Source organism: Ovis aries, chromosome 14, assembly GCF_016772045.2.
Source record: "Ovis aries strain OAR_USU_Benz2616 breed Rambouillet chromosome 14, ARS-UI_Ramb_v3.0, whole genome shotgun sequence".
In the NCBI taxonomy this organism is placed as follows: Eukaryota; Metazoa; Chordata; class Mammalia; order Artiodactyla; family Bovidae; genus Ovis; species Ovis aries.
The window spans coordinates 24,959,192-24,973,832 of record NC_056067.1 but is presented as its reverse complement, the minus strand read 5'-3'; the positions used below and the strand labels follow the sequence as shown (position 1 = coordinate 24,973,832).

The window sequence follows — 14,641 nt, the reverse complement described above, 5'->3', positions numbered from 1 at the left end:
CTCACCTGATTTTACGCATGCCCAATGTCACATACCTGGGCAGAGCAGAACTAGGCTAGAGGCTCAGCCGTCCTCACCCCTGTTCCCAGGGCCCCTTCTCCTGCTGCCCCTCTGCCCCAGGCGTCTCCAATGCCTCCACAGAGAGTCTTTTGTTTATTTGGGCCACACTGCCCTGCCGCATGCAGGACCCCAGGGCCAGGGATCGAACCAGTGTTGTCTGCAGCAGAAGCACAGAGTCGTATCCACTGGTGCACCGGAGAAGTTCCACTTCCCCAGAGTCTTGTCTCCTCCTTTGTTCCATCTTCCCAGAGGCCCCGATTGCTGAGTCTGACCCAGGAAAAACAACTATATTGGACCCACAAAACTTTTCAATTTTATTAGTAAAATATAAAATGGCACAGACATTGGCGATAGGGTTGGAAAAGCAAAATGATCAACCAACTCCTTCCAAAGCCCTCCCCAAATTGTCTTTATCCCTGTCCTTCTCCAGAGGACCTCACAAAGTCTGTGGAAGGGGGACCGTTGTCCCCAGCCGCATTATCACAGGTGGGAGCCCCATCACAGGAGCCCCATCCCTTGAAGGTTCCCCATCAAGAAGAACCCAAAAAGTGCATTCAGATCTGCTGTCCTCCTCTCTGAGGTCAGAGTGCCCCCAACCCGAGCCAGACCCTCACGGGCATCGAGGAGGGCCAGGCAGACAGGGAAAGCTGGCTTCCCTCTCTCTGGACCAGAGCCGCCTGTGCACTCTCTCAGCATCTATCTGCAAAGGAGCATGCCACTTGTACACATGGAAGAGCCTGGCCCGTGGGAGGCTCCTCTAGTGGAGTGCAAAGAACACTTTCAGAGACCATCAGAGGGAGGTGGGGAGCTGCCACCAGAGACCCTGAAGGGTGGGACTTGCAGGTCCAGCTCTGATGGTGGGGTGCTGGCCAGTCCAGAGAGCCTTCAGCCCCACCCAGGCCTGCCCAAGCCTCCAGTGCCTAAAAGGGAACCTCTGACGTCATGCCCACAACTTCCCCTCCCCTGCCCATCTCTCCCCACAGGACAGAGTCCCTTTCAGAAGTAAACACGGGAACCTCAGGTTTCCATGGTGGACTCTGATCTTATGGAAATTCCTGGCCCTGCCTGTGGTGGGGGCGAAGGGGAGGCAGGAAGAACTCAGAGTGCAGAGGACAGTGTTTTCAAGGAGTGAGAGGTGGAAGAGGAAACCAGGCCGCAGAAAAGAAAGAGAAAATGCTGGACCCTCAGGAAGAAGTGGAGGAAAGGGCGTGGCTACTGCCTGCGGCTGCTCCCTGGCTCCTTTCTGGGAGCCTGCAGGCCTCTGCTCCTCCTACAGCCTGTCACTTGTGACCTGGTAGGCTGTCACAAGTCGTGGAGGGGTGGGTGGGGGCAGGACCTCCTGGTCACAGCATCCATGGATGTGCCTGTCTCATCGATGGTTGAGAGCATCTCTACTGCTGAAGGTTGAGAAGCTGTATCCAGGGTCTGCAGAAAGGGGTCTCTGGATCAACTAGTGATGCCTGACAGGGATAGCCGTTATTGCCACATATCTACCATCCCTCTTCCCTTTCACAGATGAGACACCGGGGGGATGAATGTCTTGATGGACGGGTGAGGGCCTGGGACTAAACTCCCAGCCTTCACATTCATAGTCAATGTTCCTTCACAGGTGCGGAGGTGGGGGGTGGGGGTGGAATCCAAGCCAGCAGATTTCTTCATCTCTCATTCCCAAAATACCTGCCCAAGGGCAGAACCTTCGCTGGGAGCAGTCCCAGGAAACACCACACTAACTTCATGCAAGAAAAGACAGGTCCCCGCCTGGGGCATGGGGTCTGTACAGGGCCCATGGAAAACTAGCACCGCAGGTGGCCGGGGTGGCTGGCGACCGCAGCGGGACCAAGAGACGTGACGAGGTCTGGGGGAGTGGGCAGGGGAGGCCTGACCGAGGCTCGTTTGCGAAATGGGATGCCCGCGGTAACACAGGGGAAGTGGGTTAAAGGGGCCGGGCATTCAGGAAATAGTTGTTCACAGAGGCTGGCATGGTATCTAAGGGACCCTCTAACCAGCCAACAGCAGAGGGGCGTTTTTTGTCTTGGGACATTGGAGTGAGCTGGGGAGGCCACCTGCTCTGTCCACAGTAGGTCACGAATGGTCAAGCGTGGCCTCCAGGCGCTGGGAGCAGACCCACCCAGATGGCCTCTCCTCCTTGCTCCAACCATCCCAGCTTGGGCCAGGCTCTTGGGTGAGGGAAAGTGTGAGGATGGGGGACCCCGGGCCGCTGAGTTGAATGACTGGACGGACGCAGGCAGGAGGGGATCTCACACTGGCACCAGGACATACGAGTTACTGCCACAGCTCCGGGGGACATAGCAGATCCCTTCCACCACATCCCCCACCATCTTGCGGGGGCAGCTCTGCAGTCTCTGGTAGGCAAACATGCCCACCCCCAGGCAGAAGAGGAGACCGAGGAAGGCCAACAGCCCTACGGCCTGCCTTCGCGTGGCCACCTGGGAGTCAGGCACGGACGTCATAAGGATGCCCAGACTCTGGGGGCCTGCGGTGGTGAGAACGGGCTCCTTGGCCTTGGGGAGCTCCTCAGTCTCGGGGGCCCAGCTGCCCGAGGCCAGTGCATCCATGCTGGGGGTCCCTTCAGAGGCTATAGTGACCTCAAAGACTCTGGACACAGTGGCCAACCCCAGGAAGGCCTCCGTGTGAGCTGAAGAGGGACTTGTTTCTTTGGACCCTAGAGAGTTCTTTGATGAGTCCTGTACCTTGATTCCCACAGTTAGGCTTCCAGGCCCACTGCTGTCCTTTAAGACAGCGCGGGAAAGAGTCAGGGCCTGGTTGGAGGGGACCGGGGAGGAGGGGACCAGGGAGGAGAGGGCCTGGGTGGAGGAGACCGGGGTGGGGAGGGTCTGGGTGGGGAGGGTCTGGGTGGAGGGGGCCTGGGTGGAGGGGGCCTGGGTGGAGGGGACCGGGGTGGGGAGGGCCTGGGTGGAGGGGGCCTGGGTGGAGGGGACCGGGGTGGGGAGGGTCTGGGTGGAGGGGGCCTGGGTGGAGGCGGCCTCAGAGGCTTTCCCCTCAGTCCAGAGGCCTGCCTCAGGTTGGTTGGCAGCAGAACTCTGCCAAGACGTGGTGGTGGTGATGGCAGCCTTGTTGATAAGCTCAGTTTTCTGAGTCCCTCCATCTGGAGCTTTTGAAGTGGAGGAGGACCTGGTCCCCATGGAACCAGCCACTCCTGGCGAAGTCCCCAAGGCACTCTCTGCCCCTAGACCACTGCTTTCGCCTGTGAAGTTCACCTCTGAGGCAGCAGACCAGTACATCTCTCTGGCGCCCAGGGGGCTCCTGGGCTCACCCTCACCGATTTGCCTCTCAAATGTGCCGCTCTTTTGAGTCACAGCAGCCTTCTGGTCTAGTTGCTTCATGGCTTTCTGGACCCATTCCTCCTTTGGGTCAGCACAGAATGATTTACCCTTCACAGTCTTCAGGCTGCAAGGAAGGAAGACAAGGGAGCCAGTGATGCTTAGATGCCACGTGGAGCAGGAACGTCACACAAAATCTCTGCAGGTGAGCCGACCTGGCTGGAAACCAAGTCCCCACCACTTACTAGCTATGAGCTGTGAGCTTCTTAACCAAGGCAGCTCAGCTCACAGAACTTCTGTGCTCTCACTTGAGAACTGGAAAGAGTCCTGTCTTCTGCAGGGTGACCAACCATCCCAGAAAAACTGGGACTGAAGGGGTCTTTTGGTGAAAATTTCGGCAAACCAGGACAAGTTGGTCACCCGCTTCTGTGTTATTGTAAGAAAATTTTAAAGATGTAAAGCACCTGGTTCAGAGTGCATGAATGAGAATTCAGTTGCTCAGCCATGTCCAACTCTGTGCGACCCCATGGACTGATATGTACCAGGCTCCTCTGCCCATGGAATTTTCCAGGCAAGCATACTGGAGTGGATTGCCATTTCCTACTCCAGGGAATCTTCCTGACCAGAAAGATAATAAAAATGTAAGTCATAATGTCACGAACGTGAAGATGGGGGCTCTTCGCTGTGAGCTTTCTGATTGGGAGATATCCCAGGTGTTCTCTGCCACGAGGTGTGTGACTGGCAAGCTCGGTGGTGAAAAGACTCAATGTCATAACCTCCTCTTCCTCCTCTCCTTCAGTTGAAGGCTGACCTCTGGACCTCTCTCCTCTGCTAGAGTGTATCCTCAGGCTACAAGGGCCCCTAGGGTGCCACAACTCTCTATATGGTGGCCCTGATGTGGCCCTCAAAGTGAAATGTGAGTGAAAGTGTTAGTTGCTCAGTCATGTCTGACTCTTTGTGACCCCATGCACTGTAACCTGCCAGGATCCCCTGTCCATGGAACTCTCCAGGAAAGAATACTGGAGTGGGTCGCCATTCCTTTCTCCAGGGGATCTTCCCAACCCAGGGATCAAACCCAGGTCTCCTGGAGTGCAGGCAGATTCTTTACCATCTGAGCCATCAGGGATGCTCAAAGCATACTGGAGTGGGTGGCCATTCCTTTCTTCAGGACCCTGAGTTCCATCCAAATCTTGAGCTTCCTTTGAAGCCTGCGTGTGGCTTAGTACCAAGACCACAGCTCAGAGCTGGCTACTCCACCCCTACTCCACACCCTGGCCTGTGCTCCCCATCTGAGAAATTTTGTCTCGTTAAACTTTATACCCTTTCTGCAAAATGGCTACTATATACATCCCCATTTTACAGATTAAAAAACTGAGGCTTAGAGGGGTAATATAAATGTGCCTGTCTCCAATATGTTAGGAAGCCAGAGAGGTCCAGAAAGCGAGCATGACCCTGAAGGACCCACAGGCGCAGTGCTGCCCCAGTGCCGTCATCCCCTCTCTGGAGCATCCCACTTCCCCTTCGCCTACGAAAGAGAAGCAAACATGTAGGGTAGCGTGGGGGAAGTGAGGTTTGACGGGTGAGCAGAGGTCAGGCTGTAGCGCACTTGCCCTCTTAGTAATCAGTGGGAGGAAGTACAATTTTCTTTAGTGGGCCCCTGCTTCGAACAGGCTGTTTCCTGTTGCCAGGAGTCAGGGTCTGGCTGAGACTGCTTTAGGACCCAAAGGTCAGTCCTGGGGAAAGGCCTGAGGGCTGGGCAACTGGGCAGTACCCAAGAGGGACCCCAAATGAGCAAGCAGCCAAGATGGCCAGGAGTCCCAACACCCAGAGGGGAAGCTGGCTTGGCTTGACGCCTCCCAGAAGTCTGAAGTCTGAGAGGGATTCTGTTTCCTTATCTGTTCAATGGAGATAATAATCTTGGCCTCTCCTATTGTCAGCAGCTTCCAGGCACACTGCCAAGAGCTTTAGTTTCACTATCTCCTTTCATTCTCCTCAAAACTACCCATTTTAACAGATAAGGAAACCAGAGCCCAGGGAGTAGGTAAGATCACTGGGGCCACCCAGACTGTAAGTGGTAAAGGCAGCGTTCACACCAGATCTGCTGGCATCTAGAGGCTGCACTTTCAGAACACCATGCTTTCCTCTCCCATGAAACCCAGCAGGTGCCAGTGCTGCATAAAACACTCTTTGGCCCAGTAGGAATTACCAGCCCGGGTGGCTTCTCCAGGCCATTCAGGAATGCCACGGCTCACGTTTGCTCAGGGCGCGGATATTAAGGTCAGAGAGAAGGGCAGCAGGTCAGGAGCAAGAGGAACACTTGCTGAAAGCCCTTGGCCAGGAGCCCAGTTTGGGGTGACAGGATGTGGACATGGATTAGCAGAGATCAGGGGCCTGAAAGGAATGCAGAGGCCGAGAGGGCAGTACCTACATGACAGCTCCATCACTGCAGGACTCCCGATTTCGTTGGTAGCCGACTAGACGAGACACGGGAATCTTCTGGGTCATTTTGTTGCAGGAGAAGTTACACTTGTTCACACCGTGTTGCTGTCCTGACCCCACAGAGGCCCCCAGTCAGCCGGACTGTCTGTGGACATCTGGCTTCCCAGCCCCATGCCAGCTTGTCCCAGACGCACCCTCCTAGCCAGAACCAATGCCCCACATCCTTGACCTCAGCCCCCTGTCCCCGGCCAAACCTCTCTAGGCCTCAGTTTCCCTACCTGTAAAATAGGGACAGCAATAGAATCTACCTCACAAGTTTGTTGTAAGGATGGAGGAAAATGAATTCTTATAAAGCTCTTATTATCCGGCACATATTGTTTAATTTTAAAATTCAGTTGCTGGAGTGGGTTCACCAGGGGAGAGGAGTGTGAAACTGACAAGGATATACCTGAGGTTACACAGCCAGCAAGTGACGGAACAGGCTTTCCTGCCAGGCCTGGCTCCCGGCCCTTCTGGACCCGTGACTCACCCGCTGCCATTCCCCCCAACATGCTGTTACTCTAGTAAGTCACCTGCTCAACTCTCACCCCCTCACATTGGGATCCCATCCCTCCATCTCAGCCTGATCCATTTCCACAGCCTCTGAGACGCCCCTAGATCTCTGTCCATTCACATCCCATGTGTATTCCCTGTATAGATAATGGTCACCGGCAGCTACCGTAATGACACATATATATGCCCAGACCAAAAAAAAAAAAAACCAAAAAACCACATAAAGGCATACATGCCACCAGGCCGAAGTAGCAGATAACAAAAAATTTAAATATATAACGATAACCACCTTCTAAGCAGTGTGCTGAGTAGACAATCCTTTGTTCTGCATTAAGAGTCAGGATGAGGGTTTCCCTGGTGGCTCAGTGGTAAAGAATCCACCTGCCAATGCAGAAGTCACGGGTTCAATCCTTGATCTGGGAAGATCCCAGATACTGTGGAGCAACTAAGCCTGTGCAGTAAAACTGTTGAGCCTATGCTCTACAGCCGGGGAGCCACAACTACTGAGTCTGAGTGCCCTCTGGCCTGTGCTCAGCAACAAGAAAAGCCACCGAAATGAGAAGCTGAGCACCACAAGAGAGTAGCCCCTGATCGCCTCAACTAGAGAAAGCAGAGTGCAGCAAAGAAGATCCAGCACAGCCAAAAAGTGAACACAGAAGTAAATAAATTGTCTATAAAAAGAGCCAGGATGAACTGGGAAGCAGCTCCAGAGAGGAACCAAATGGGCTGTTTGGATTCCCAAGACAAGGTGGGGGGGCAGGAGTAGGGAGGAGGGATAGAGATGGGGTTGTGCATGGGGTGGGGGCAGAATGGGATAGACAGGACCTTAAGGTGGCTGGGTCCCACATGGAGCCAGACAGAAACCCCAGGACAGAATGGCAGTGACTCGACAGACAGTTGAGAACCCAGATATTTTATATAAACATTCAAAGTGGGTTGCACTGCCTCTCTACCTTCCCCTACAATTTCCAGCAAAATTTGCTCTACTTGGTATAAGTTCGAGAGGGGCAGGCCAAAAAATGAAGAGCTTGAGTTTCCGATCAGAGTCAAGGTCATTTGCAGCCGAAGCAAGACCTCAGAGGGTTTTGAAAAATCTAGAGGTTAGGACTTCCAGGGCAGTGGAGCCGAAAGAACAAACTTATTTTATTTCTGCAGAGCTTGGCAGGTCCCCAGTGATCCCTGGGGTTCCACCAGAACACACATCGCTCTTGCACAAAAACTTAATGCACGTGGACACAGAAACCAAATAAGATCCGCCTTCCCAAATACAGGCGTGCACGCACACCTTCTAAAACCTGCTGCCCCTTCTCTCATCACGCCCCCTGCCTCAGCTCACCCTGCCTTGTGGGGAGTAGGGGGAGTCAGGGCTTGCAAGGTCAGGGCCAGGCCATCGGGGGCATCACTAGTAGCCCCCGAGGTGGGCAGGGGGGCTCCCCGCAGCTGGTTCTTGAATCACCAGCTGCCCTTTCTCTCTGAGGAACCAGGATGTGGAAGTTTCCTTGCTGCCTAGTCACCCTATTTTCCCCGCAGCGGGACCTCAGGATGACTCAGCAGCCTCCCCAGGTCCTGCTGAGCAGAGTCAAGAGTCAGTCCTCTGGACTAGAGTGGCAGGTGACTTCCGGGGGGAATCCCCAGAAAAATGGTGCCCCTGATGACCTGGAGCCAGGGGGAGGCTGCCCAGTGGGCAGGAGGGACAAACTAGGGAAGCTCAGTGCCCTCTTCTGACTCTGCATCCACTATGCCCACCTCTGGGACTTAATGAGCCACAAAGGCAGCCTGTCTCACAGTCCCCACCCTCTGCCCCAGTGCCTGATGGCCTTGGCCGGGCTCTCTTCTCGCTTTTGCCTGGGAAGGTGGTGTAACTAACTGAGCGGGCTTTCCTTCTAGGAACTGAAGTTTTCTGTTCTGTAGCTGGGGATAATGTCTCAACCAGCCAGTCGTCTGCTAACTGTCGTGTGAATGCAGGACAGGGACCTTGAATGTCTTGGTGTCACGTGTTTCTCATCATCAAGCATAAGGTGGATATAAATATTCATTGAATGAAATAAAGTCTCAGTCTACTTATCCCTCCACCCACCTCCCTACCTGTCTATCCATCCATCCGTTTATCTGCCCCCTCTTGTCAATCTGCTACCCATTCCCTGCCACCCACCTGTCTACCTCCCACCCACCCCTACTCACTCCAGTCCATCAATCCACCCGTGCCCCACTCACCTACCTACCACCTGTCCACCTAGGCACCCTCCACCCCCTTCATCTACCCATCCCTCCATCTCTCTCCAGCCCACTCACACATGCTTCATCCATCCATCCACTCCCTGATTTGGCCAACATCTATTTGAGTTACTTTTGAGTATCTACAAAGACCCAGGCCCTCTTGTCCTTAACTCTGAACTCTTTCTCCCAGAGGTGCTGATGCTGAGCTCGGAGAGAGTACCTCAATCCCAATAAATGCTATCAGGTCACCATGTTCACTTGGTCAGCCAACAAATACTGACTTGCCTCTAGCCAGGCCCTGTGCGGAGCAGAGGGATGAAGAAGCCTCATCTCAGCCTCAGAAGTCTCTCAACCTGATGGACGGCTAAGGCAGAACCACAGAGTATCAGAACCTTTCTTAGTAGACCACCTATGGTGTATTGGACCCTAGCTCAGCCCACACACATCTGCTGTCATTAATTCCTGCAAAAAGATTACTTTCATCCTCAGTTTAAAGATGTGGAAGCTGAGAATCAGAGAGGTTTAATGACTCGCCCAAGGCCACACAGCTGCTTAGTGGCAGATCTGGTTTTCCTCCCAGCCCCTAAGACAATCCACTATTCTAGGCTGCCTTAAATGCCAAGAAAAAACATCATGTTCCAGAACAGACCTCAGAGTAGCTGCAGTTTACATGAGGGAGAGACCACCTCCAACTACAAGTGATCAGAGGAGGTTTCTTGGAGGAAGTGTACATTAGGCTGGAGCTCAAGGACTGTTCGGAGGGTTATTGGCAGGAAAAGATGGGAATGTTCTGGGTCTCTGGGTTTTTGGGTGATAGACAGAGAGCTTGAACCGTTACTCAGCTGTGTGTCTCAGATGAGTCACTCAGGTTCTCTGAGCCTCCCTTCCCTATAAAATAGACATGATAATAACTGCTTCATGGGATGGTTATGAGAATAAAGCTTTTAAAATATCTGGACCCTTAGAGCAGGGTTTTCTCAACAGCAAACACCACTGACGTTTTGGACCACGTGATTCTTTGCTGTGGAGGCTGTTCCATGTACTGTAGGATGTTTGGCATCACCCCTGGCCTCGATGCACTAGATGCCTGAGTACCTCCCAACCAAAACGTAACAACCAAAAATGCGGCCAGAAATTGCCACACGTCTCCTTGGGCGCCAGCTCTGGCCTGAGGACCACTGCCCTAGAGATACCCACGTGATTCTCCCCTGCCTCCCTCAATGCCCCCTTCTCCCCTGACTCCCTACATAAAATCTCAACATCTTCCACACCACCCTTCGATCCCTGTTTTTTTTTAATCACAGCATTTTTTTTCCTTCTAACAGACCAAATCCTTTACTTCTTCATTTTGAGTATTATCTGTCTTTTCCAGTTGATATTCAGCAACCCCAAGAGCTGGGATCACTGGCAGTTTTATTCACTGGCCCCAGCACCTAGAATTTTACCTGGCACATAATAGGTGCTTATCTACTAAACGAATCAACAAAATGCACAAGGAAGCCACTTTGTAAATGTAAAATCCCAACCAACGGGAAATAGAGGAATTTTTAATTTAGATTCGACCTGGGCCTGGACCTGACACTCTGGATTTATCCTCCTCTGCCTTTCCCACCCACCTCTACTGCTAATCAGGGGGCAGACGACAGCAGCTTAATTCAGTTTTTTTTTTTTTCCCTCTCTCTTGTCAGAGCTTGAGTGGGAGTGAATGCGTCACTGCTCAGGGAGGAAAATTCTCTGTTCTGACTTGTATCTGCAGGTTTGTTATATAAAGCAGAGAAGCCTCCTGCCTGACACAGCCCCGCAAACCCACATTTGGGAACTGACGCAGCCACCCTGCACCAGCCAGGGCGGTAGCCACAAAGTCCCCAGCTCCCCCTCTCTCCTGGCCTCTCCAGCTTGTAGTCCAATCCCTAAGTCCTGTAGGGGCTCCCAGGGGGTCTCTCTGAGCCACACATGACAGCGTGGCTAAGAATTTCCAAGATGAACTTGGCCAAATGCTCAGTTGTAAAGCAGGAGAGACGGAGACTCAGAAAGGTCCGAATAATAGGAATATCTCCCAGCAAAACCAGTGTCCAAGATTAGGGTGGGCACCTGATGGTTTTGAAGCCTCAGGCTCCTGGATAGAGCTTCCAGAGTGCCTCCCACCTAGGATCCCTTCTCCATCCTAGCAGAGAAGACCTCCCCCCAACCCAGCTTAGTAGAAGCGATCCTCCTTTTTCTCCCACTTGCCAAGTGTCCTCAGCCTCACCACGCACATATAGGCGATAGCTATATTTAAAGGTGCAGCAGCTGGGATCAAAGAAGGCAATACCGTACTTAGGGTCACAGCTATGCCCAAGCAACCTCCACCCAACTCCTCATCTTCCAGTCCTCACTGTCCCCATACACCTCAGGGTTCAGGGGTTCAAGCCCAGGAAGCAGGAAGGCCAGTAGCGCTTGGCCTGCACCATCTCCACTCGCCTGCTCTCTGCCCCACTGGTGGCTTTTCCCCAAACAGAGGGACTTGGGGGACAGTGCGCTCCATGGAGGTGTCCCGGAAGCCAGAGACTCGTGCTCATTTTCCCAGACTGGCTGTGTGCCCTAAGGCAGCCTCCCGCCCTCTCTGAGCCTCAGTCTGCCAGATGGCCAGAGGATAGGGCTGACTCGAAGAGCTCTTGAAGGCAGTGAGCTCCACAGACGCGGCGCGTGCATCCGCGCTCCCTCCTGCACCCACTCTTACCCTCTCCTGTCCTACTTGCTGGCTGTGCATCTTCAGGTCAGCTTCTCAACCTCTTTGGGCCTCCATCCTACTCATGTTGGGTGGGATCGATACATCATGCCCTCCCAGGTCCCAGGCTCCAGAAAGCAAGTGACTGGAGGTGAAAACATTTTCTAAACTGTGCTTTGGAGGAGAAAGACAGTACCCTGTGGGGGGGAAGGGGGATGGGGACAGACATGGGCAGAGGGATTGGGGGCTAGACCAGAGGCACAGTGATGAGCCCAATTCATGAGGTGCAATGACCTTGACCTCCACTGGTCCTGGGTCCCTTCTCCTTGGGAGGCCTTGAAATTGGGCAGGAGAAAGTCCCAACTGTGGCCTGGCTTGGGGCCAAGCCGAGACTACAGGAATCAAGACCGAGGGTTACATATTAACCCCGGAAAGGGAGATGAGCCCACGGTCTGCCAGGGCTCCATCCGAGTGCCCACAGAGAGCCTCCTCAGGCTTCCCACCACCCTCACTCTCCCGGCACCCCACACCTGGCATCGTCTGCTGCCCACACCACCTCCCTGCACTGCCAAGTGGTCGCCACCTTGCTCACTGGACCAGGCAGGGACAGTCTCTGGTGAGAGTAAATTTTTCCAGCCGGAGGGCAGACCACACAACCAGAGAGGTGTCCAGCCGCTTCCCCCCCCTTCACCCCCACACCCAGCTCCTACTTCCCCCACCCAGCATGTCAAGAAGGGGCTGCCAGGGATCTCAGCCTTACCCGGGGAAGGCTCTGGGGGCCCTGATGTCAGGCTTGAGGGGCAGAAGTGGGGCTAGGGGCTCCCCTTACCTCACTCATGCCTGAGTCCACCCCACTCACCGGCTAGCAGCACAACCAAATGGCAGAGGACAGCCAAGCAGGGCAGCCACGAGAGAGGCGGAAGACCCATGGCTGGGGCGGGTGGGGGTCCAGGGGCGCCAGGCAGGCGGCAGGGGCCCTTGTCGAAGCTCAGTGCTTGTCCCCTGGCCGCCTGAGCTCTGCTGCGATTTATAATGGGGCTCCTCTGCCTCCGCCTCCGCCTCCAGCCCCCGCAGGCAGCAGGCAGGCGGTGGGAGGGGAGAGGAAGGGAGCGTGTGCAGCAACTGGATTCCTCAGGATGTTGCCAAGGAACCGAGCGAGCAGCTCCCTGGCTCTGGGTGGTGGGGGGACTGGGCTGGCTCCGCATATGGGGATCTGCCTGGGAGGCTGGACCCGGCCTGTTAGGGTTCAAAGGGCTTCCTCTCCTCCCATCTGCTGAGGCTGCCTTCCTACTGGGACCTGGCACATGTCCTAGGGTCTGAGCCGGGGCCCTAGCTCCTAAGTGGGCCGAAAACAAAAGGCCAGAGGACTGGAGAGTCCCGGCGGCAGGCAGGCAAGCCAGGAGGACTCGGGGGTCCCGCCATGTGGGGTCTGATAAAGTCTGCCCTGGTCTGGGAGGGAGCTCTCCGATGCCAGGAAGGACCTCTAACCCTTAACCTCTCAACGCCCCTGCACCTGGGGGACCTTGTTCATCAAGGTGTTCCCCGAGGCCAGCATGGAACCTGGCAAACAGCAGGGGCTCAATACAGCAAAAGCCTGCGGAAAGAAAGAGGCAGCCCCACTTCACAGGGGCAGATGGGGAAACTGAAGCCCTGAGAGGGGGCCAAGTCATTCACAGAGAGCATCAGAGAGGAGATCCCACCGCCCCCGCCACAGAGAAGAGCAGGCAGGCCCAGGGGGTGGGCGGTTCAGGACACGGCAAAGAGCCCCGGCCTCCCCACCTCCATGCCCACTACCTCTCCTTTCCTCTTTTGCATTTTCCTCATCTCCTCCCTCCCATCACCCACTCGCCCACTGTGAGCCCAAGGGAAACACACGGCTGTCACCCCTGGTAACTTGGGGCCTCTCGGGTGGTCCTGAACTCAGCAACATGCCCTGAAAGATCCCTGCCCCTCATGCGGGCTCCATGCCGCCATCTGTTCGAGGAGGGAGTTGGGCTGCTCACTGAGGAGGGACCCCAGCTCCTCAGCTCCGACTTCCCAGGCTCTGTCTCTGTCAGAGGCCATGACAAGAGGAGTAGGCGCGACTGGCCATCAGCTCCCACCAAACTGGCCTCAGAGCTTGCTGGTGTGAATGGGTGCTGCACAGCAGCTTTCGAGGCTGCCTTCCCCACAGGCAGTGGCAATAATGCCCAAGACTCCAGGAGGCTCTAGCAGGAGCCCAGTCAGTCTGGGCAGGAGTTAACTGTGAACCCACTCCCATCGAGGCGACTCTGGGCTGCCAACCAGAGCAAAGCCGCTCTGTCTGTGAGGTATGGCTGCAGGCTATGGAGCCAGTGGGTCTGGGTGGGGCTGGGCAGAGGGGTCATAGCTCCCGGGGCACCTCTGTTTTACCCTAAAGCTGTCTGGGGTGTGGAGCTAGAAGGCTGGACCCTCCTTGACAGGGAGGGTCATCCCTGGCACTGGACAATGTCCACTCAAGCTCAGAGAATCTGTCTAGCCCAAGCAGACATAAAGTAGTAAACTTCACATCCCTCAGTGTATAGCTGGGGAAATTGAGGCCCAAAGAGGGACAAGAAGTGATACAAACGGAGGTCCCAGGCTCTTTCTATTCTGCCCATGATGAGAAGTTGGTGGGGGGGAGCGGGAGGAAGGGGAGGAAGAACAGAATAGGGAGGGGCCGGGGAAGGTGGGGAGGACATTGTTTAGTTGCTAAGTCCTCTCCCACTCTTTGGGACCCTATGGACTAGCCCGCCAGCCTCCTCTGCCCATGGGATTTCCCAGGCAAGAATACTGCAGTGGGTTGCCATTTCCTCCTCCAGGGGATCTTCTCGACCCAGGGACTGAACTCACGTCTCCAGCATTGGCAGGCGGATTCTTTACCACTGAGCCACTGGGAAAACCCAGAAAGAGGAGGAGGGGGAGAGAAAGGAAGAGGGAAGGGGGTAGGGGGGAGGGGAGAGGCAAGTCCTGGGAAACCCCACATTTCATAAAGGACAAGAACCAGGTTGGACCAAATATTTGGGGGTAGAGACCCTTGTTCTCTTGGCCCCATACTATGATCCAAAGAAGGATTTAGAAAGCAAGGACTTTGGGGTCAGATGATCCTGGTTCTGGCACTATCTCCATGCTATCTCAGACAGCTACCCTGCCTCTCTGATTTCACACTTACTCTGAGATAGGCAGTGTTTTAAGTGCTTTGAATGACTAATTCAGCAAATTATGTCACCAAACCCAGGTGTAAACAAGATGCCATTATTGTGGTCCATTTTATAGATGAGGAAATTGAGGCATGCCAAAGTTAAGGAATTTTCTGAGTATCACCATCCCAGAAGTGGGAAGCCTGGATGTGCCCCAGCCAGCTAAC

The 14,641-nt window shown here is 54.6% G+C and overlaps 1 protein-coding gene across 4 annotated transcripts; it reads right to left on the bottom strand.

Annotated features, from left to right (window-relative positions):
- Positions 1-350: 350 nt before the first annotated feature.
- On the bottom strand, positions 351-12,281 carry CX3CL1 (C-X3-C motif chemokine ligand 1). Of its 4 annotated transcripts, none has more exons than XM_027977869.2 (3): positions 12,107-12,281; positions 5,791-5,911; positions 351-3,489 (listed from the first exon to the last, which is right to left on the bottom strand). In XM_027977869.2, the coding sequence occupies exons 2-3, from the start codon at positions 5,865-5,867 to the stop codon at positions 2,319-2,321; spliced, it is 1,248 nt and encodes a 415-aa protein (XP_027833670.1). In that variant the 5' UTR covers positions 5,868-5,911; positions 12,107-12,281; the 3' UTR covers positions 351-2,318. The 4 variants fall into 4 exon arrangements, with proteins under 4 accessions (XP_027833670.1, XP_014955936.2, XP_027833671.1 ...); XM_015100450.3 differs by having other exon boundaries at positions 12,137-12,281; XM_027977870.2 differs by lacking the exon at positions 5,791-5,911.
- Between the last annotated feature and the right edge of the window lie 2,360 nt (positions 12,282-14,641).

Bases quoted from the DNA above. Each gene is read 5' to 3' on its own strand.
- CX3CL1 (XM_015100450.3), bottom strand. From the start codon at position 12,206: ATGGGTCTTCCGCCTCTCTCGTGGCTGCCCTGCTTGGCTGTCCTCTGC. The intron at 5,912-12,136 runs GTGAGTGGGGTG...CTGTGGGGTCAG, and splicing joins TTTGGTTGTGCTGCTAGCCG to GACAGCAACACGGTGTGAAC. The intron at 3,490-5,790 runs GTAGGTACTGCC...CCTTCCTTGCAG, and splicing joins TGCAGTGATGGAGCTGTCAT to CCTGAAGACTGTGAAGGGTA.